At 60.3% G+C, this 20,208-nt stretch overlaps 1 protein-coding gene across 1 annotated transcript; it reads right to left on the bottom strand.

The window, feature by feature from the left end:
• Positions 1-17,824: 17,824 nt before the first annotated feature.
• On the bottom strand, positions 17,825-20,010 carry SNRPE (small nuclear ribonucleoprotein polypeptide E). Its single transcript, XM_032710582.1, has 5 exons — positions 19,840-20,010; positions 19,470-19,496; positions 18,781-18,843; positions 18,484-18,562; positions 17,825-18,074 (listed from the first exon to the last, which is right to left on the bottom strand). The coding sequence occupies exons 1-5, from the start codon at positions 19,891-19,893 to the stop codon at positions 18,019-18,021; spliced, it is 279 nt and encodes a 92-aa protein (XP_032566473.1). The 5' UTR covers positions 19,894-20,010; the 3' UTR covers positions 17,825-18,018.
• Between the last annotated feature and the right edge of the window lie 198 nt (positions 20,011-20,208).

Below are 20,208 nucleotides of genomic sequence, written 5' to 3'. Positions count from 1 at the left end.
TGGAGCCATCCTGAACCCCCACAGGGACCCTCCGTCCCCGCCGGGCGCACCCGAGGGGGGCTGGTGGGAGATGCCCGGCGGGGCACGAGGGTGTCCTCAGTCCCGCGGGGGGACAGAGGGACGGGGATGAGGGACAGGCGTCAGGGATGGGGATGAGGAACGGGACAAGGGATGGGGACGAGGTACAGAGACCCCGACCCCGGGCCATGCCCCCCGCCTGCCGGCGCAAACAGCCCCCAGCCCCGCGGACGCGCGCGTGTGCGCGGCCCCGCGCCCGCCGTGTCTGTGCCAGCGCCGCGCGTCCGTCTGTCCGTGCACACCGCGCTGTGAGCCCCCAAAACCGCGTCTGGGGGGCTGCCCGCGTGCCTCCCGCTGCCCCCGGCCCAGAGGACCCAGAAGGGGACGGGTCCCACCCGGAGCCGCGGTCACCAGTGGGATGGGGCGAGAAACCTCCCTGAGGAGTGGAACGGGGGTCCCGGGGGGTGCCTGTGGATTAACCTCTTTCCTGCCGCGCTCCCCTCGCCCCACACGGGGGTCTCGCAGGAGAGTTTGCAGCCCCCGAACTTTGCAGCGGGGACAGGGCTGTGCGGGGGACGGACCCTGCGCCCCCGCTTCCCCTTTTTCCTTCTCCCGTTCAAGTAAAGGGGTTTTTTTTTTTTTTGGGGGGGGGGGGGGAGAGAGGGGGGCTTCTCCCAGGCGATCCCCCCCAGCCCCGCTCAGCCCAGCCGGGGTCCAGGACCGCGACCCCGGAGGATGCTCGCCGGCCCCGGAGGATGCTCGTCACCCCGGGGCCGTGTCGGTGCCCCCCGGCCGTGGCCCTGCCATACTCACGGCTCCGCCGGCGCTGCCGCACTGTGCCCGGTCCCGCCGCCGCCCGTGCTGCCGGTGCCGGTGCTGCCGCCGGTGCCGGTGGGGGCTCCGCCACCGCCTCTCCCGGCTCAGGTCCGCCCCATGTCCCCAGCGCCTCCGGTGGGAGCTGCCCCGGCGCCGGGCGGAGAGAGGGAGCGAGGAGCAGGAGGAGGAGGAGAAGGAGGAGGAGGAGGGGAAGGGGAGGAGGAGGAGGGACAGCGGTCCAGCCAGCCAGCAGCCGGCTCCGGGGCGGCCCCTCTGCCCCGTCCCCTCCCCTCGGGACCCCCTGCTCCGCCGGGGGACCCACGTGTGACACCGCCGGGAGCCCCGCGCTGCTCCCATGCTCTGCCCTGGAGTCCTGTGGAGGGGCTGAGACCCCCGCAAAACTGAGACAGGACTCGGAGGAGTCCTGTGAGACACCGTGAGACCCCTCAGCGCCCCAGTCCGAGCAGGGAATGATTCCGCCCCCCAGCTCCCAGCCAGGGATGGAGCAGTGCCTGGCTTGCAAAGACAACAGTCCACAGCCCCGGGGGGGTCCCAAAACCCCAACATGCCAAGAGACAGACCCCAAAGCCCGGCCTCCAGCTGCTCCTTCCCACATCACCCCAAGCTTTTGCTCGGTTCATCCCTCCAGCCCCTTTCCCTGCTCCAGGATCTCAGGAGCTCCTGGTGAGCCCTGACCGAGCCCTCACCCTTGACTGCCCAGCTGGGCCATGAAACACTCCCCGACCATACCTGGAGCCCCTGTGTGGTGAGGGTGGGAACAATCGGAAACATCACCTGCCCAGCCAAGGTGGGAAACAAAGGATGAGCAATTTTCCTCCGTGGCCTTGGCAAACCCTCTCCCTGGATCAGGGCCCGAGCGGAGCGGCACCATTGTGAGCTGGAGCCCGAGTGGAACGGTACCATTGTCACTGCACTTTGGGAATCCTTCCCAGCCCAGTGGTCACCAGCTTGGGTTATGGCCAGGATGGAAACTTCCTGATGCCCCGAATCAATCATCTCACAGCCCCACGAACAGCAGTGCAGGGTGAGGCCCTCGGAGCTCACCCGTGCCCAGCAGCTGCAGCAGCTCACCCTGTGCCCCACATCCAGCACCCCACGCTCCTCATCCCACCGGCAGCTCCCCTGGGAATGCCATCACCCACCTTCCCAAGGGAAAAAACGCCTCAGTCTGATCCAACCGGTGCAGCTGGAGCAAGAGGGGGTGGGTTGGGCAGATGAATGTTGACAAACAGTCTTTTTTCTGCAATGAAGTCTCTGAAATGTTATGTCAACATGGAAGGACTGTTTATGTTTCACCAACCGGGAAAGTTCCCATTGACTCGGAGCTGTTTCCTCCCCCACACCGTTATTTTCTTCCCTGGGAATTTCTTTTCTCCAAACATTGTTTTCACCCAGGAGAAAGAGAAGACAAGAGATGGAGCTCCTGGGACTCACAGCTCCCCCACACCACACACTGCCACGGGCGTTCTGGGGGCGTTTGGGCACCCCCACCCCACAACCACCCCAACACAGCCTCCCCTCGCCCCATTCCCATCACAGGGGCAGGAGCAGAGCTGGGCAGAGCCAGTCAAAAAGGGACCTGGAAGAGTTTCCCAGCTGGAATCTTCACCCAGAGGATTAAACATGAAAGATGCCGAGTGGGCTGCACCCCCAGACCCCAAAAGCTAAAGGAGCTCAGTGATACACGTTCCCACTTCACAGATGGAGAGACCAAGGCCCAGAGAGGACACAGCATTCCTGGGGTCATACAGCAAGTACCAAACATGCAGCAGGGCAGGACACAAAGGCAGCCCCTCCACAACCCCCCTGAGCCCCCTCCCCAGCTGGGGGCACTGGTTCTCCCAGTGCCACCCCTTGCACAGGCAGTGCAGGCAGCCTCGTGTGCCCCCAGAGCCACCAGTCCCTCTCTGTCACCCCCTGACTTGGGACAACACCCCAAGAGGTCACAGAGGGAGATGGTTATTGGGGGCCAAGCGACCTCCATGTGCTCCCCGGGCTCCTGCTGCCCTGGCAAGGCCCTGGAGCTGCTCCAGGGGCAGGAGGAGGCGGGAGGAGCAACCCCCAAACTGGACAGGGAAACAATTAACAAAGGGGCCGAGGACCTGCCCAAGTGAGCCAAAAAAAGAGGGAACAGGAGCTTTGTTCGGGTCGTCATGGCAACAGCCAGGCCGGAGCAGCAGCCACGGACTTTCACTTTCCTTTCCTTCCTCCCTGTCCCCAGTGTCCCCAGTGGCCGTGGTGGCCGTCCCTGCCTGGCAGGTCCCCCCAGGTGCCACCAGCACTACGGGTCTGGCATCACCTCCCAGTGCCAGGAGGTGGCAGCCCAACTGTCCATCCCCAAGTGTCACCACCCCTGATCCACGAGTCCCGCTCCTCTCCATGTCCTCCTTCGAGCCACCCCAACCCCATCCACAGCTCCTTCTCTCCACCTCCCTGCGAGGAAGCCCAGGAAGCCCTGTGAGCATCCCCAGGATGTGCAGGGCACTCCCAGGATGTGCAGGGCATCCCTGGGATGTGCAGAGCATCCCTGGGATGTGCAGGGCATCCCCCAGGATGTGCAGGACATCCCCCAGGATGTGCAGGGCATCCCCCAGGATGTGCAGGGCATTCCCAGGATATGCAGGGCATCCCCCAGGATGTGCAGGGCATTCCCAGGATGTGCAGAGCATCCCTGGGATGTGCAGGGCATTCCCGGGATGTGCAGGGCATTCCCAGGATGTGCAGGGCATCCCTGGGATGTGCAGGGCATCCCTGGGATGTGCAGGGCATCCCTGGGATGTGCAGGGCATTCCCAGGATGTGCAGGGCATCCCTGGGATGTGCAGGGCATTCCCAGGATGTGCAGGGCATCCCCAGGCCCTGCTGGACATCTTCAGGACCTGCTGGGCATCCCCAGGACCAGGGGCACAAGGTGCCAGGATGGAGATGATGGCACAGAGAGAGTCCCTGTCCTTCCCCATGGGGTCACACGGGACCTGCTCAGCTCCTGCTCCGTCTCTCCCCACCTGGCCATACCTCGGCGAGGAACCACAACTGCTCCCACTGCAACCCTTTGTGCCTCCCTCAGCAGAAGGAAGCCAGGACAATGGGTGGAGGGACCAGGAAAGCTGGTGGGGGCAAAGATCCCGCTGCCTCCAGTACCAGGGGCACGGAGGGGAAAGGCACAGCCAGCGCTCACCTTCCTTTTCCCAAGCCCCCCACCCTGCCAGGAGCCCACAGTGCCACTGCCACCGGAGCTTTGTGCTGGCTGAGAGTCCCCTGGATCGCAGGATACTGGGGACTGAGTCATGGAAATGGTTCAGACAATGGCTTGGCCCCTTTATAACTGGCCGGAGGGGGCAAAGCAGGGAGAACAAATCCGACCTTGCTTCCTGCACGGAAGTGGGCCCATTGTTTGGGAATGGGCATGTGCTCTGCTCCTCACCAGCCTGGGAAAGCTGCAGGGGGATGGAGAACAGGGAGCAAAGCTGTGGGGGTCCTGCCAGCCGCCCCCATGATCCTGCCTCACGTTCTACCTGGGAAAATCTAGGGAGGATGAGGATGAAGGCGCTGCCACTGCCCATGAGGTCACTGCCACCTGCCCCCCGTGTGCCCTCAGCCGGCCCAGCCTGCTGTGGTGGCATTGCCCACATTGCTGGAGCAAGCAGAGGGACCCAAAAAGGTCCCTTGTCACCCAGACCCAGAGACACACCCCTGGCCAAGAGTGTCCCAGGCTGGATGCGCCCAGCACCGTGTCCCTGTCCGTGCCACATGGTGAGACCCAGCTCACAGGAGCCACTCTGGGCACACACACTGTGACCTCAGACAGACAGACAGACAGACATCTGCAGCCCATTAAACCCAAACTGATACCACTGTGGCAGTTTTGGGACTGTCCTCAGTTCACCCCATTCCACCTGGGTCTCGCAGCCCATAGGGGTGGGGGACATGACACCCAGCAGGGATTCACCTGTGGGTGACCTGTCTCACCCGCCCCTCCACACCCCCAGGCGATGGGCAGCGAGTCCTGGTGGTCTCCTACTCGCTCTGTGCCCCCCTGGCACTGCCTTTCCCTGCCTCTGCCTCCCTGGCACAGCTGTTCTGGTTTGGGGGGCTCCAGGCAGGAACAGGGCAGGGCTGTGAAAGCACATCCCAAACCCTTCCCTGAGCCGGCAGCTTCCCCTCTTGCTCCCCCTCACCGCCTGCCCTCCTTGCAGGGTGGTGGGAGAGCCCCGGGAATTAACCTACCAATTATTTCCACCCAAATGCCACAGTTTTTCCCGGCCACTTCAGAGGCAATTCCAGCGGCTGGGAGCTCCGTGCTGCCTTCTCCCCGGCGCTGGCAGTGCCCGGCTACTGCAGGGAGCCGGGGCTGGGCGAGCGAGTCCGCCCGCAGCGCAACAGGCTGTAATCGGGCTGTAATAAAGCCAAGATGTTCCAGGATTGCTCTGCGGGGAGCGCACTCGGAGCAGCTCCGTCCTCAGCTCGGGAAGGGCTCGTCCGAAATTCCAAGTAAAACCGAGCAAATAATGATCCTGCAGGAAAGCACGGCCGGGGCTGAAAGGGCAGGTGAGCTCCGGGTGGTGCCTGGGCAGAAACACCTGGGCGGGACACTTAGGAATGACCGAAATGCTCCCTGTGGCAGGCACAGCACGCGGTGCTGCAGCTGCAAGGGTTTGGATGTCGTGGTAAAATCCCGCATCCCACTGTCCGGCCCCTTCCCAGCCCAGCCTCCGAGGGGCACAGGGGGGCTGTGTCCTGCAGGCAGGACACGGGACATGCCACCACCCGGCTCACAGGAAGGTGTGTGGGCAGGGCAGGTGATGGAGAACACACCCAGGACCGGGGGCACATTTTGGGTCTGGAAGGGGGATTTTCAGAAAGCCCTGGGCTCTCCCAGCTGCCAGACTGGCACCTCCAAAGGACACTGGAATCACTCACTCCCTGCTTCCAAAGATCCAGCTCCCAGCACCTCAATTCCAGCTCCCAGCACCCCAATTCCAGCTGCCAGCACCTCAATTCCAGCTGTCAGCACCTCAGATCCAGCTCCCAGCACCTCAGATCCAGCTGCCAGCACCCCAATTCCAGCTGCCAGCACCCCAATTCCAGCTGCCAGCACTCCAGCTCCAGTGGGGCTCCCAGCCCCACTCTCCTCACCCCACACCAGCCGTGGACCCCGGGGGTACCCTTGGCATCCCCCCACGTGTAACCCAGCCGGCCCCGCGCGTGCCAACAACCCTGCCAGGGACTTCCAGCTCCAAACAGGGATTCGACGGGGAGAGGGAACAAAGCGGCACCTCTGTGACTCTCTTCCCGACCTGAGCGCCGCGGTTGCTTTTAGCGCGGGCGCTGGGGATCGTCCTGCCCGGAGCACAGCCCGCCGGGCTGGACCGGAGCAGCCGCACACGGGGAAGCCACAGGGTGGGAGGGCACAGCCAGCCTGGCGATGTCCCCAGAGCGCCCCGGCCGTCCCCACGCCCCGGGGCTGGCGCGGCAGACGGGGCAGGGGGAGCGCGGGGAAGGGAGGGGGCTCGGGGGGTGATGCTGAGCAGCCTGTGCCGGAGAGACGCGTGGGGAGGGAGGGGAGGAGGGAGGGAGGGAGGGAGGGCACGGCCGGACCACACAGCAGGACGGGGGGGCCGCGGCCGGAGGGCAGCGGGGGCGAAGCTGCGTCCCCGAGCTCCTCACAGGCTCTGGGGGCTGAGCCCGTGGGGACGGGACGGTCCGAGGGGCTGAGCCCATCGCTGACGAGCCAAAGGCAAGACTGGGCTCCAGGGGCCTCCTCTCCCAGGCTCCGTCACCCTCCGCCAGCCCGGCTCCAGCGGGGACCCGCAGCACCCCGAGCCACCCACCTCCCACCGGGCCGGGACCCTCCAGCTCAGCCCCACAGAGGGGCTTTTCTTGTTCCCCGCCTTTGTTTTCTATTTAGTGCTTTTGTTCTCCCCTCTTTGGTCCTTTGTTCCAGCTTGTCCTTTGTTCCGACGCCTTTGGTTTCTCTTCCCTTTGATGCTTTGTCACTCCCTTCATCTTGGTGCTTTTCTTTCCCCGGGTTTTTAAGCTGGCGGTTGTTTTCCCTGGCCGCTCTGTGCTTGGCATTTTTATCCTTTCTCCTGCCTGGTCCACTCCTCGGGTCACATGGACCCGGCCCGGATTGTCTTCAAATCCCCATTTGTCTTGTTTTGGTGCCTGGATTTCCCTGCCTTTATGTCCTTTCTTAAGAGACTCTCAGCGATTTCTTCTCCCGGGTGAGGGAAGCAAGGGGGGGGGGAGGTCGGGGCTTAATTAATTAGCGAGTGTAATCTTTAGCTGCGTGGCACCGCGGGATGTGTAGAGCATCATTATTATTGTCATTAGGATGTTAAGGGTTAGCGAGGGTTTAAATACCAGCTAATTGCAGCAAAGAGCTCCCAACTTCTCAAAATTCGATCAGAAAGAGCCAGACTTGTTTTCGCCCACCAGGGTTGGGAGATGAGAGAAATTCCTGACAGAGAGGATGAGCAGAGGCAACATGAGCCCCGAGGGGTGGGTGATGGGCGTAAAGAGCTGCTGGGAGCAAGGAGGAGTGGGCTCATCTCTCCCAAGAAGACCAAAAAGCATCATCCAGCTTTGGGGAATTTTAAAAGTAGACACTGGCGACTCCCTGGCATTGGCAGAGCCCATGGAACCGGTGACCCAGCCCCAGCCCAGGGGCAGAGCTGGTGCCTGGGGAGGACAGAGAGGGTTAAACTCCCTGGGGTTTTCTTCCTCTTCCCATCACCCCGCAGGGCCAACACACCCTTTGGAAATGGGGATCTGCAGAAGGTTTGATGGCCTGCGGGGTTGGGCAGGACACAGAGCCACAGAGGGTACAAAGGCTTTAATCTGGGGGGAAAAACCGTTCCCGCAGTCGCTTTGCACCACGAGACACAGCTCAGAGCACGTGCACAGACACAACCACAAAATCAGATAGGGGCAGCCGGGATTCGGGAGCCCTTCTCCTGAGAACAACTTCACTGCACGAGGCTGCTGCTCTGCTTTGATTCAGTGCCCCAAATACCATCCCACAGCACCACGGTGCCCGCTCACACCACGATGCCCCAGCCGGGCAGCAAAGGGCAGGACGTGCCCCTGCTCCCCGTGGCACTGCTGAAATATCTCGTCACTCCTGCTCCCCGCGGCCAAACCAAACCCAAGCTCCAGCTTTAGGCCCCCCCGGGCCCCCCAGCCCGTCCCGTCCCACCACACAGGTTCAGAGCAGCTGTTGCTGCTCCCCAGCTGTTGAACAGAGGAAGCAGCCAAACTTAGCAACAGGATGTGCCCTCAGATAAGGTGATCGATATCAGAACAGGCAGCTTTTCAAGTGAGAGCTGAGCCCATCTGCTCGAACGGGGCGGCTCAGATGGGCCCCGATACGGCTCCGGCTCCACAACACCCCGATTTCTCCTCTCCCACCTCACTTTCGGTAACTCGGTGACGTGCCCACGGTTTGTGGCAGCTCGTGGTGGTGGGGGGGTGTAGGAGGGGTGGATTTCCGAGTGTGGGACCAGAGGGGAAAAGGGCAGGAGCACGCCAGGGGCTCCAGGAAGGGATCCTGCCTTTGGAACATCCTTCCCTGCCCAAAAAGAGAGATGCAGGTGGATCAGAAAGTGCCCGGGTGCTGCAGATGGAGCGCTGAGGCAACACACCCTGCAAACAACACCACCAAAGCAGTGTGTAACAGTGACCCCGGGCTCCCCACACAGCCAGAACACTCCTGGGGAGAACCAGCCAGTGGGAGACAACTGGGAAGGCCCTGGAGGAGGATTGTCCAGGAAAGAACTGGATGACACCTGAACCAGCTCCATGAACCCACAAATCAGCACAGGCACAGCGAGCGAGCTCTCCACAGTGGATGGGAAAAGCTGTCCAGTGGGAGCAGCCCCTGGCACATCCCAAGGAGCCATCTGAGGATGAGGGATGCCAGGGAATGGACCTGCAACCTGCACATGCAGGAGGCAAGACAAGGAGCCCCCTCCAGCTCCTGCCAGCCCCAGTATAACAAGGGACAAGGGAAGGTGCCTGCCCACCCTTCCCGTGGCTCCAGGTGTGCACAAACCTGAGGTTGGTGGCCAGCAGGAAAAGGCTGGGACAGACAGGGACATCCTCACCCAGGATGGATGGACCTGCAGATCAACCCCTCCAAACTCTGCCAAACTGTGCCTCATCTCGGGGCTGAGTGACTAACCCTGATCCTAACCCTAACCCGTGGCCACGGAGAGTGCCAAGGGATGCCGGGGAGCCCTGCCAGCAGCACCGGAGGCTTCTCAGCCCAGCGGGCACCTCCCTCCCTGCCGGCACCTTCAGAGGTTAAAAACTGAAGTGCTTGAAACAAAAGGAGCCGGGAAAAGCCATCCTACTGGTCTGCCCGGTCCTGGAGTCAGGCTCCAAGTGCAGCTGTTCAAATGCAAACTCGGGGCCGATAAGCCCCTAAAACGCCGGGACACAGAGCCATGAGCTCCCGCTGCGCAGGGTCCCAGCCTGGAGCCATGAGCCGATGGCATCCCCCTCCCCTGGCATCACCGGCTGGGCTCAGCCCGCTCTGCCCGCCCACCCCTCGCTCTGTCCCGCTCTCCGAAGGGCTGAACCTGCTCCTATTACAGAGCTGGCACCGGGAAGGCTGAAAAAAAAAAAAGCCCCGAACCCCCCTCATCTCTCTATCTGCAGCCATGCAAGGAATATTGTTCAGCGCAGCACAAAAGCATCCCTGAAAATAGAAGCGCCAGGGCCAGGCCTGCCAGTGGCTGTGTGAGATAACGTCTACTTGCAAACAGTGTGTCTTTGTGCCGCTGTCACTGTCCCCATTGTTCAGGAGCCTATTGCCTCGGGGATATTGTTCCCTCCTTTTGTCTCAGCCCGGCTCCTTTTTGTTTGACTTTACTTACCATTTCATTCCTCTCCTTTGTGCCGGGGTTCTTGCTTTTGTCTCTCTCTCTCTCCCTTTTCTCTCTGTGATTTGTATTTAGCAATTGTTCCCGGCTCGCTGGAAGCACAATGTGCTCGGGGCTCTTTTCTCACTCCATTCATTACCTATTCAGGTGGGTTTGTTTGCCCATAGGTAACGGGAGGAGTGCAGGGGGTGGCAGTAGGGTAGGCTGGTGGTGGCCTTTGGGGATACCAGAGTCCCCGTGTCCCCCACCCTGGGTTCTCCACTCCCTCTGTGACAAACCAGCACCAGGAAAAGGCCAAATGGGAGCCCAGTTCTGCTCCCAGCCGAGGGGGCTGGCACGGACACGAGGGGGCTGGCACGGACACGAGGGTGGCCATGGGACAGCCACACACGTGGAGACGTGCCCGGGCCCAGCTCCCCCTGCTCTGAATCCCAGCAGGATCCCGGGACAGGGATCCCTCACCCAGCCCGGATCCAAGCCCAGCCAAGCAGTCCCAACACTGATGGTCCCTGGTTAACACAACTCTGGCTCTCCCCCATCCCTGCTTTTCCAGGAGCCAGGGAAGGGACAAGGAGGGCATTCCATGGCAAGGAACACCAAGTCTGCTTTGCAGCAGCATTCCCACTGCCCCCCAGCATCTCCCCAGTGCTGAACCATGACTGTGCCCTCTGACAGGGACCCTCAGGGCTGCAGGGTGGGCACCACCCCCCCACTGCCAGCCCCCAGTGGCCCGAGTTGCTGCTGCCCAGCTGGAAAAGCACGGGGGGATTCACCCCTCGGCTCTCAGACAGCCCCCAGCACCTCATGGGGACCACAGGGATGCAAAGAGCAGCTGAGCAGCTGATTCTTGAGGATGGCTGGATGAGGCCTGGAGACAGAGGAATGAGAACAGAGCTGTCTGCAAACAGCTCAAAGGCTCCCGAGGTGCCCCGGGTCCTGCAGGATGGTGAGAACCCTCTGCCCCCCTTCCCCTGTTGCCTCCTCCCCGGACCCAGCCCCTGCCGAGCATTTTGGGGGGCCTGCAGCGACCAGGGTGGGGTTGTTCCTAACCCCACGAGGAGAAGGGAACCCCAGGAAACCTTCGGGGCGTGCCGTGAGGGGGAGCTGACAAGTGGCCATCCCCCGGAGACAACAAAGCCCCGCTGTTCTCCGGGCCCGCACCGCGTGACCTGGAGGGACTTTTCCCTTCCTCCCTCCCTCCCGCGAAACCCCGAGGATCAAAAGCATCCACCTCCTTCTCCTCTCCGGGCGCAGCCCACAGGGACGGGGGAGGCCACGGGGACCCCCGAGACTCACCCCGGGATCGAGGGACGGAGCCGGGTGGGCCGGGGGGGACGGGGAGAGGCGGAGGGTCCGCGGGGAGCCCCCGGACACGGCGGGTCCCGGGGCCGCAGGACAGGGCTGCGGGGGGGGGGGGGGGGGGGGATGTGCCTGGGAATAAAGGGAGCAGACTGTGGGCTATTGTCTCATTGTTATGGCTTCAAAGGACAATGGGGCATTGTTGTCCCTGGGGATCCCATTGTTTGCTTTCGCTGCAGATCCCAGCCGCGCCGTGGATGGAGGTTTCCCGAGGGCCGGGCAGGCTCCGTGTGTGGGACAGTAAATAACGAGGCAGGCGTGTTTGCCTCCCCACCACCCTTCCCAAAAAGGCACGGCACGGCTCAGCCAGGGCACGGCCGGGACCACCCACCCGAGCGGGGGGCACACGGAGACCCCCCCAGCCCGCGGGGATGGGGTCAGAGTAGGGGGGTTCAGGGTGCTCTCTCCATCCCTCTGCACTCCAACAAACCTGTGCCAGGCTGAGGGGACAAACCCCATCCAGCATTTTCCGTGGGAGCCAAAGTCCCGTCTGCCTCCAGGAGCTCCGTGCCCACCTTGCACTATCCCTGTGTTTTCCTGCCTCCTCCGTCACACAGCATCCCCTGAAGACTCACATCCTCCAGGCAAGGGGGTGTTTGGCTTCTCCATCAACGAGGAAAAGGCCCTTGGCACCACCAGGAGGACTTTGGAAGGGACAGCACAGCCCTGGGTGCTCCCTGCCCTGGCTGTGCAGCTCCCCAGCACTGATTTCTGTGGCTCCTTCCCGTGGAAAATGGGATGTGGGTGCTATGCAAAGGCTGAGGGACGAGGAAGGAGCTGGGAGCCCATTCCAGCCCCTCCAGAGCCCGAGGTGGGCTGAGAGTTTGATGGAGCAGGGAAGAGATACTGCTCTCCCCAGAGACACCCTTTCAGCAGGAGGCTGCTCACAACAGCTGGGAAGGGAGGAACCCATCCAGGGAGCCCGGGATGAGCCCCGGGAGGGGCCTGGAAAAGCCACGCTGGCAAGCTCAGCTGGGGGAAGGGGACACTGACCCTGCAGAAAATCAGCCTGGCACAGATTCCTCACCACCACTCGGGGAGCTGGGCTCAGATCCCTTCCCCAGGGGCCCGACCACCCTCCAGAGAACCCAAGGAGAGGTCCCAGACCATCTGGAAGAGCTGGAACACATGGCCCAACCCCCCTCACTCCCTGGACCGAAGCCCTCCCGCCCCAGGGCTGAGAGGCTGCCCAAGGTCTGGGCTCAGCTGCTGCAGAGGATCTTTCCCCACTGCCCACGTGCCCCTTGGGCACCACCCGACCCCCCCAGCCCATCCCCTGTCAGAGGGGGACAAGCCCAGCCCAAGCTCTTGGTAGCCCCAGATCGAGCTCAAGAGCAAATCACGGCGTTTGGGGTTTTCAGAGGGAAGCAACTGCAGCTAATTAAGGTATAATTGAACCCAGGTTGGTTTGTTTATGTTTTAATCCTGGGAATTCCCACTGCTTCTAATCAGAAGATGAGGTTGGACTTCGCCTCTGAAACGCCCCGAAGATTAATTCTTGGAAAAAGCACCCAAAGATTTGGTCAGGGATCAATAGGAGCTATTTGGGGAAAACACAGGTGTGAGAAGAGAGGCTGGATTTTGGCACTGCTGCCTCCAACCCAGTCCCTCTGCTCCCCTGGGGTCCCACAAGGGGCAGGGGCACAGCAGGTACCTCAGCAACCATCCCCTGGGCTCTGCTCCCCCTGGATCTGGGAGCTCCCACAGCTTTGGCTGCTCCTGCAGGTCCCTCTGGGGGACTCACTCCATCCTCTCAAGCCATCAGCCCAGGGAGGTGGCAGTGATGGGCCCAACCCCAGCCTGGGCACACACAGATGCCAACCTGCCCCAGGTGCTGCAGGGCTGGCAGGAGCCTGGCTGGGAGCTCTTTCATGCTCCCCAAAAAGCGTTATTTACACAACTGTGGGTGCACACACACACACACACATACACACACACACACACACACACACACACGCTCTCCCCCCTCAAATAGTGCCATTTCCTCTCTGATAAAGAGCTCCCACCACAGCCCCCCTTTCCCTCTCCCCCCAGACTCGTGCCCCCGGCTCGGAGCCCACCTTGGGCTCTGATTTTATCTCACTTCCTCGATATGAATATTGGCTGTGCCGCTGATGAGCGATAAAGGACGGGCCCCAAACACCCTCTCTGGGGAGGAGGCAGCGCTGCAGAGGCTCTGCTGGGCCCCAGCTGACATCAAAGCCCCTCTGAGGGCAGATGCTGATCCCTGCAGTCCCAGATCCCAGCCCACCTCCCCCAAAACGGGCTCCCCTTGGCCCTCCTGGCCCCCCAACACCCTCAGAGCAGCCCAAGGGGGTCTGTGCTCTGTGGGGTAACAAAGGGCAGCTCTGCAGGTGCCACAAACCAGGCTGGGTGTCCCTGGTGGGGGGACTTCGGTGTCTGGGACAAAACTCCCCTCTATTTTATAGCATCTTAATGTACAAAATCCAGCCAATGTTGGGCAACCCTGTGAGATCCCTCACCAGGCTACTGCCAGCTCAGTTTACAGGGTGAAAACCACCTGAATAATCTCCTTAACTCTTAACCCACCCAACAGGGAGCACAGGGAAGGAGAGAAACATCCCTGGAAAACTCTGGTTTGTTCAGAGAGCAGCTTGTCTGGCAGCAGGAGAGCCAGAGACTGTTCCACTCAGCTGAGGACATCAAACTACTCCATCAGCCATCACCCCCCCCGGGGACTATTAGACATTGCTCCTGTTCTGCAGACAAGAGGCTGGGGAACAGCAGATAAGGCAAAATCGGGGAAAAGCAGCAGCCAGAAGCAGGGCTGGGCCAGGAAAGCTCTGTCTGATTTTGGAGCTCTGGCCCTTGCAGCAAGAAACCCTCCTGCAAACCTGGTACCTGAGCTCAAACACATGGAAGGGACATTAAACTCATCCAGTTCCACCCCCTGCCATGGGCAGGGACACCTTCCACTAGCCCAGATTGCTCCAAGCCTTGTCCACCCTGGCCTTGGACACTTCCAGGGATCCAGGGGCAGCCACAGCTTCTCTGGCCAACCTGTGCCAGGGAGGAATTTCTTCCCAATATCCCATCTAACCTTTCCTTTTTTCAGTTTGAACAATTCTCCCTTGTCCTGTCACCTTCCAGGCAAAACCTGGACTAGGGCCTGGACCTCCTGGGTTTAATAAATACACCCAGGTGAGTAAAATAAACCGCCCAAGCCTGAATCTGTCTCGTGGCTTCATTTTACCACATCTACCCCCCAAATCCCGCAGTGGACGTCACCCTGCCCCTCCACAAACACACTGGGATCGTGGGAGAAGCCCTGAAAGCATTCCCCACCGTGACACTGCTGGGTGGGAACACGGCCCAAAGGCAAGCGCTGGGAAAATTGGGCACAGGAGGGATAAAAACCTCCGGGAAAGGGGTCGGGGTCGCCTTTTGGGCGACGGAGTTTGCGACGACACCTTGGGCTGAGCTCCATCCAGGGGGATCAGGGAACCCCCCCGACCGACAGCCCAGGTTTCCACTGGAGAGGGAAGCGGGAGATGGAGCAGCTCCAGTGACCCCAGTGGCGCTGGGAGCGGGAAGGGGCCGCGGGCACTGGGAGGAGGCGGCGGCGCGGGGGGCGGGCGGAGCTGCTGCTCATGTGGCAGAGTGTCCCCGCTGAGGGCAGGCACAACGCCCATGACTCATTTTTCCAAGAGATGTTACAAACAATGGGAACGATGCCCCTGGTGGGTCTGAATGTGAGGAGGCCCGGCGGGGGGGGTGGGGTTGCCATGCTGGGCACCTTGTGTGTGGGCTGCCAGCGCAGGGCACAGCTCAAAACCTGCTGCAGCCAGTTCGGGGCGTTCGCTTCCAGGAGATTCTGCAGGGATCGGGAGGGGGGGGGTGGGATTTCTGCAAGGATTTTGGGGGGGGGGGAAAGGGCAAAATGGCTGCTCAGCAAACTCCTCTCACCATGGCATCCAATGTGCTCGTGGTGGGCACAGACCCCGGGGCAAAGAGAGGAGCAGCTTCACTGCCCACGGAGGAAAAGGGCAGAGAACAATCCCGAAGAGTTCCATCCCCATGTGGGACTGGAACAACAACGGGCAGGGAATTTGGGAAAGCACTGCAGGGCTTTCAGGCTGCTCCCCCCTCAACACATGTTCTCCATACTCAGATGGTGCCCCCAGGGCACAGTTTCTAAGCCCCTTTTGAGTCCTTGACCTTCCACTGTTGTCTGCTCCATACCATTATTTTTAGGCACACAATCCCTAAAACATCCCAGCGCTGGAAATCCGTTCCCAGATAACGTGCAGTGAAGCACAGGGTGGGGAGAGGCTGTGGGAGAAGGGAATTCTGTGGGATCAAAGGTGGTGGCAAAGGGGATTTTCCCTTCCTAAACCCCACACAGCCTCACATCCCACCTCCCTGTGTACTTGTTTTTACACTCAGAACGTTACAGGCCTGAAAAGATGGGAATTGCTGAAGGCATCCCAAGCTCAACACAAATCCATGGCCTGCCTGGGATGGATCCTGCTGCTTCCCACACAGCCTGAGCAGGACTCCAGTGACACCTTGGGAGAGCACCAACTGCAGGCAGGTCAGACATTGGGGTTCAGACTCATAAAACCACCCTATAAATCATGGAATCCCACCAAAGAGCCACAAAGTGATCCCGTCTGGAAAGGCAGGACCCCTCTGCCTCCTCCCTGGGGGCTCTTTCACAAGCACAGAGAGCTCAGCCCCCAGAAGGACAGGGCTGGGCCAGGCCAAGCAATTCCCAAGTGCAAGAGGGAAGAAAAGCAGCCTTTTCTCAGAACCCCAGCGCCACAGGCAGAGAAGAGGGACAAATATTTACTCAAAGCACCTTCCAGGGCTAAGAGAGAAAAAAATCAAACACTGCAGAGCCCCACCTGGGTGTGAGTGGGCTCTCACCTGCCTGGCACAGCCAGGGAGCAGCCCAGGAGCTCTGTCTTACCCCCCCTCCGGGCATCAGGAGTGCAGAAACAGGTCTCAGTCTCTCAGTTTTTAAGAGAAAGGAGCTCTGGTTCTATAAAACAGACATTTGGGTAGGGTGAGGTGGTGTCCAAAAGCACCCTCAGCTGGATTTGGGGTTGTGACAGGTATCCAGGTGCTGGGAGAGGTAAGAAACTCCCCCTGGTGAGTCCCACCATAGGAATTTTGATTCCTAGAGAAGTGTGAACACTCCAGGGTGGGATCTGTGCCACAACAGGACACCCCACTGCAATACCCAGCACTCTGGGCACTCCTGATCATCCACCTCAAGGCATCTGCTCCAAAAGGGACCTCACACCCACCCACAGCCCCCTCCCACCAGCCCCCACCCCCCTGCCCCGGAGGGAAAGGGATTTGCACGTTATGGAAGAGTGGAATTTGCACGTTATGGAAAAGTCCAGCCGGCAGAAGCAAACACGACAGGCCTGAAGGGAGCAGAAAGCCAAAGGGAAGGGGGGTTGCTACACACGAGCCCCAAGGGAAGCACTCACTCTGCCCGCTCCTCCTCACCCGCTCAGCACGCCCAGAACCTTCCACTCCTCATCCCCTCCGGCCGCGGGGAAAGGTGCTGCCGGTGCCCGGGAGATCCAGGTGGGAACACTGCAGAGCAAACCCCGCACCAGTCAGCCCAGTTCGCTTCCTTCCAGCTTGTCTGGGAGCCGGTAACGCTGCTGAGGAACTCGGAGTTCCTGCCGAGGCTTGACACGCTCGGCTGGAGGGGCTGGAGCCGCCGAGCCCGCAGCTCCCTCTTCTGTCCAGCGAACTCCTTGGCAGCCACTTTGTCCCGTTCCGGCAGGAATTTCGGCTCCCTGGCTGAGCAGCTCCCGAGCCGTCACCTTCTCCCCGCCTGCAGCCCGGGAAGGCGCCGGGAGCTGGAAGGATTCGGGGTTAAAACGCTCCGCGAGCCTTTGGATGAGTCAGCCCTGCGGTTTTTCGGAGGACAGACAAGTGTTTCTCGGGCCCGGATTGTTTCTGTGCCCTGTCCCTGGGCTGGCCATGCCCAGGAGCTGTTGTTGGACCGCAAGGCTCCAGTGCCAGGAGCTGCTGGAACAATGGGGCTGTGTTTCCTCCTGGACGTGCAGGGCTCTCCTGGAGGCCCTTTGCAGTTCCATGGCTTCCTGCCGGGAGCCTCTTTTCTCCTGCAGCTCCCCCACGCACATAATTAGGGACTATTTTGGGACCTTATTGGAGATGCCTCGGCGCTGATTAGCCTGGACTTCCTTCCTCCCATCCCTGACCTGCTCCAATATCGACGTCCAGCGGCGCTAATTTGATCATATCAGGGAGCAGAGAAGCTTTGGAGGCATCAGGGACTCTCAGAGTGCTCAATTTGGAGCTGGCAGCAGCAGGGCTGATAAGAACCAGCCATTTCTCCTCATGTCCATCTCTTTCCCGTGCCAGCCACGTGCCCAGAGGGAGGACAAACCCTTGGAGGCTCCCACTTTTATTTCAGTGGATAAACTGGAGCTCAGCACTGAGGCAAATGAAACTATTTTTTTCTAATTATTTCTATTTAATTTTCTGCATTAAACAAAATTTTTTTTTAAGCACACACTATTAGTAAAAAAGTCCCACATTACTGCAAAAATAGTTACGTCAAAATTACCTGGAATGGTCTGAATTTTGAGAGTCTCCTCCTAAACCAGATCTAACACCCCACAACACACAGGTGTTTATCAGAGACCCCACAGAGAAAACCACCTGGAGAACGTTCTGCCCCTTCTCTGCACCCTGAGACTGAAAACAAGGTTTACGTTTACAGATAAGGTGAAAAATGTTTATTTGCGAAATACATCAAACTACAAAAAAAATCCGCCCCAGAGGAAGGGGCAGTTCCCACCCCTGACACAGCCCCAGTTATCACAGCTCCCTCCCCACTGCCCAGTCCTGCTCCCACTGACACTTCAGTCACTCCAGAGCATTCCAGCCACTGTTGTGAAGAGCAAATCCTAGTTGGAAACACTTTGGAGCAGGGTGATGTTGTCCCCTTTCAGCATGATCCGACCTGCAACACAAGGGAAACAGGGATTGGAGAGACCACAGAGCCGTGGAATGGTGTGGGTTGGGTTAAAGCTCATCCAGTGCCACCCCCTGCCATGGCCAGGGACACCTTCCATAGCCCAGGGACACCTTCCATAGCCCAGGGACACCTTCCATAGCCCAGGGACACCTTCCATAGCCCAGGCTGCTCCAAGCCCTGTCCAGCCTGGATTTGTTACAGCTGTTTGAAAGCCCAGACGTGCTCTCAGGCCCAGACATGTTTTCCTGCACCTTCAACAAATCCACCAGCTCGGGAAACAGCAGGAACTGAGCCCAGTGTCTGCTCCACATGAGCTTCAGGCTCCCACACGTGGATTTCGGGTCCCACACCTGGATCCCAGGGTCCCTCAGGTCCCACAGCCACTCTGACCTACCCAGCTGCTTCCTGGACTTTGTTTTGGAGTGAATCTCCTCTGCATCATCCAGCACCAGGTTCATGTACTCATCAAAGCCCTGGGAACAGCACCAAACACAGCCAGGGAGGTAAAATTCAGCAACCACCCCACAAACCCTCCTCAGCTCTGCAATTAAGGCTCTTTACAGGAGAGACATGAAGCACTTCCACCCCCATTCTTGGAAAACAACGGGAAAAGAAGGAAGAAATGGATTTATGAACCTGAACCCCCCCCCCAAAATGATCAGAGCAGTGACAAGGGAACAGTGATACTCACAATGATGCAGCCTTCTATCCTCATGTTCACCTGCTCATAGAGCCACACCTGGATCCTGGATCTCTAAAAATCATGGAGAGGGAGAATAAAACAGGAACATAAACACCCCAAGCAGTTTGTTCCCTCCTGGGCATCCAGGGCTCCTCGCTGCCAACAGCCACTGCAGCTCTCAGAGGAGTCTCTCTGTTATGCCCTCTGGTGTTTTTGATGTTTTGCCAATAATTAATTAAGTAATAATAAATAACAGTTAATCAATAGTAATTAACGATATTTAATAATGAAACACAGGACAGCAGAGATTTTTAATTGTCACAGGGAAACAGTGGAAGGTGTCCCTGCCCAAGGCAGGGGGTGGAACTGAAGGGTCTTCAAAGTCCCTCCCAACCCAAACCATGCTGTGGTTCTGTGAAAACACCCCACACCCCGGACTGCAGGATCAACACCTGTTACACAGGTAATTCCTGGCTGGGGGAAGGAAATGTTGAGCTGCCCTCACCCCTCTGAATGACTGTGAGTTCCTCAGTTCCACCGAAACCGGCTCAAAACCCGAATTAATAACAACCCCAGCCTGGTGTGGCAGCACAGGCCGCGTGCTCAAGGAGCACCAGACACTCCCCAAACGGTTTTAAACTGAAACAAAGTAGATTTAAATTGGATACTGGGAAGAGGTGCCACCCCCAGGTACTCACGTTTTGCAGGTATCGGAAGATCAGGTTCTGGAGGGGAGGGTTAAGGTCCGGCACGGCCAGAGACCCCCGGGGACACAGCCCGGGGGGAGAGAAACCCGCGGTCCTCGGGGGAAGGAACCCCGAGGGATCAAACCTGCGACCCCCAGGAACGAAACCCTCGATCCGGGGGGTGAAACCCGCGGCCCCCACGGTACAAACCCCCCCGAGGGATCCCACCCAGGCCCCTGACGGTGAGAGCCGCGCTCCGCGGCCTGGAACCCGCGCTCCGGCGGGGGACACCCGCGACCCGCGGCCCCCTCCCGGCCGGCAGCCCCCGCCCCCCGCAGCCCCCCGCGTTCCCCCCGCGTTCCCCGCGGGCCGTGCAGGATACGATGGGCTGCACCATCACCTTCTGCACCTTCTGGCCCTGCCCGCGGTACGCCATGGCTGCCGCTGCCTCCCCGCGCGCCGGGGCCGCGGGGCACTCTGGGATAGCGGCGGACTGCGCGGCCCGGAGGACCGCGGCTCTACTGCTCCGGGAGGGCGGGAAACCGGGAACGTCCAGCTGGAGGCCGTTCCCTCTCCTCCTGTCCCTTGTTCCCCGGGAGCAGAGCCCGAACCCCCCCGGCTCCCCCCTCCTGTCAGGGGGTTGCAGAGCCAGAAGGTCCCCCCTGAGCCTCCTTTTCTCCAGGCTGAGCCCCCCCAGCTCCCTCAGTTCTCCTGCTGCTCCAGCCCCTTCCCAGCTCCGTTCCCTTCCCTG

This window comes from Chiroxiphia lanceolata, chromosome 25 (assembly GCF_009829145.1).
Source record: "Chiroxiphia lanceolata isolate bChiLan1 chromosome 25, bChiLan1.pri, whole genome shotgun sequence".
Taxonomy (NCBI): Eukaryota; Metazoa; Chordata; class Aves; order Passeriformes; family Pipridae; genus Chiroxiphia; species Chiroxiphia lanceolata.
The sequence above is the reverse complement of the archived record's forward strand: the minus strand, read 5'-3'. Positions and strand labels throughout refer to the sequence as shown.

Excerpts from the sequence above, each read along its gene's own strand:
- SNRPE (XM_032710582.1), bottom strand. The coding sequence starts at position 19,893 with ATGGCGTACCGCGGGCAGGGCCAGAAGGTGCAGAAGGTGATGGTGCAG. Across the intron at positions 19,497-19,839 it reads AGGTGATGGTGCAGCCCATC|AACCTGATCTTCCGATACCT; the intron begins GTATCCTGCACG and ends CCTCCCCTCCAG. Across the intron at positions 18,563-18,780 it reads GGATAGAAGGCTGCATCATT|GGCTTTGATGAGTACATGAA; the intron begins GTGAGTATCACT and ends TGCTGTTCCCAG.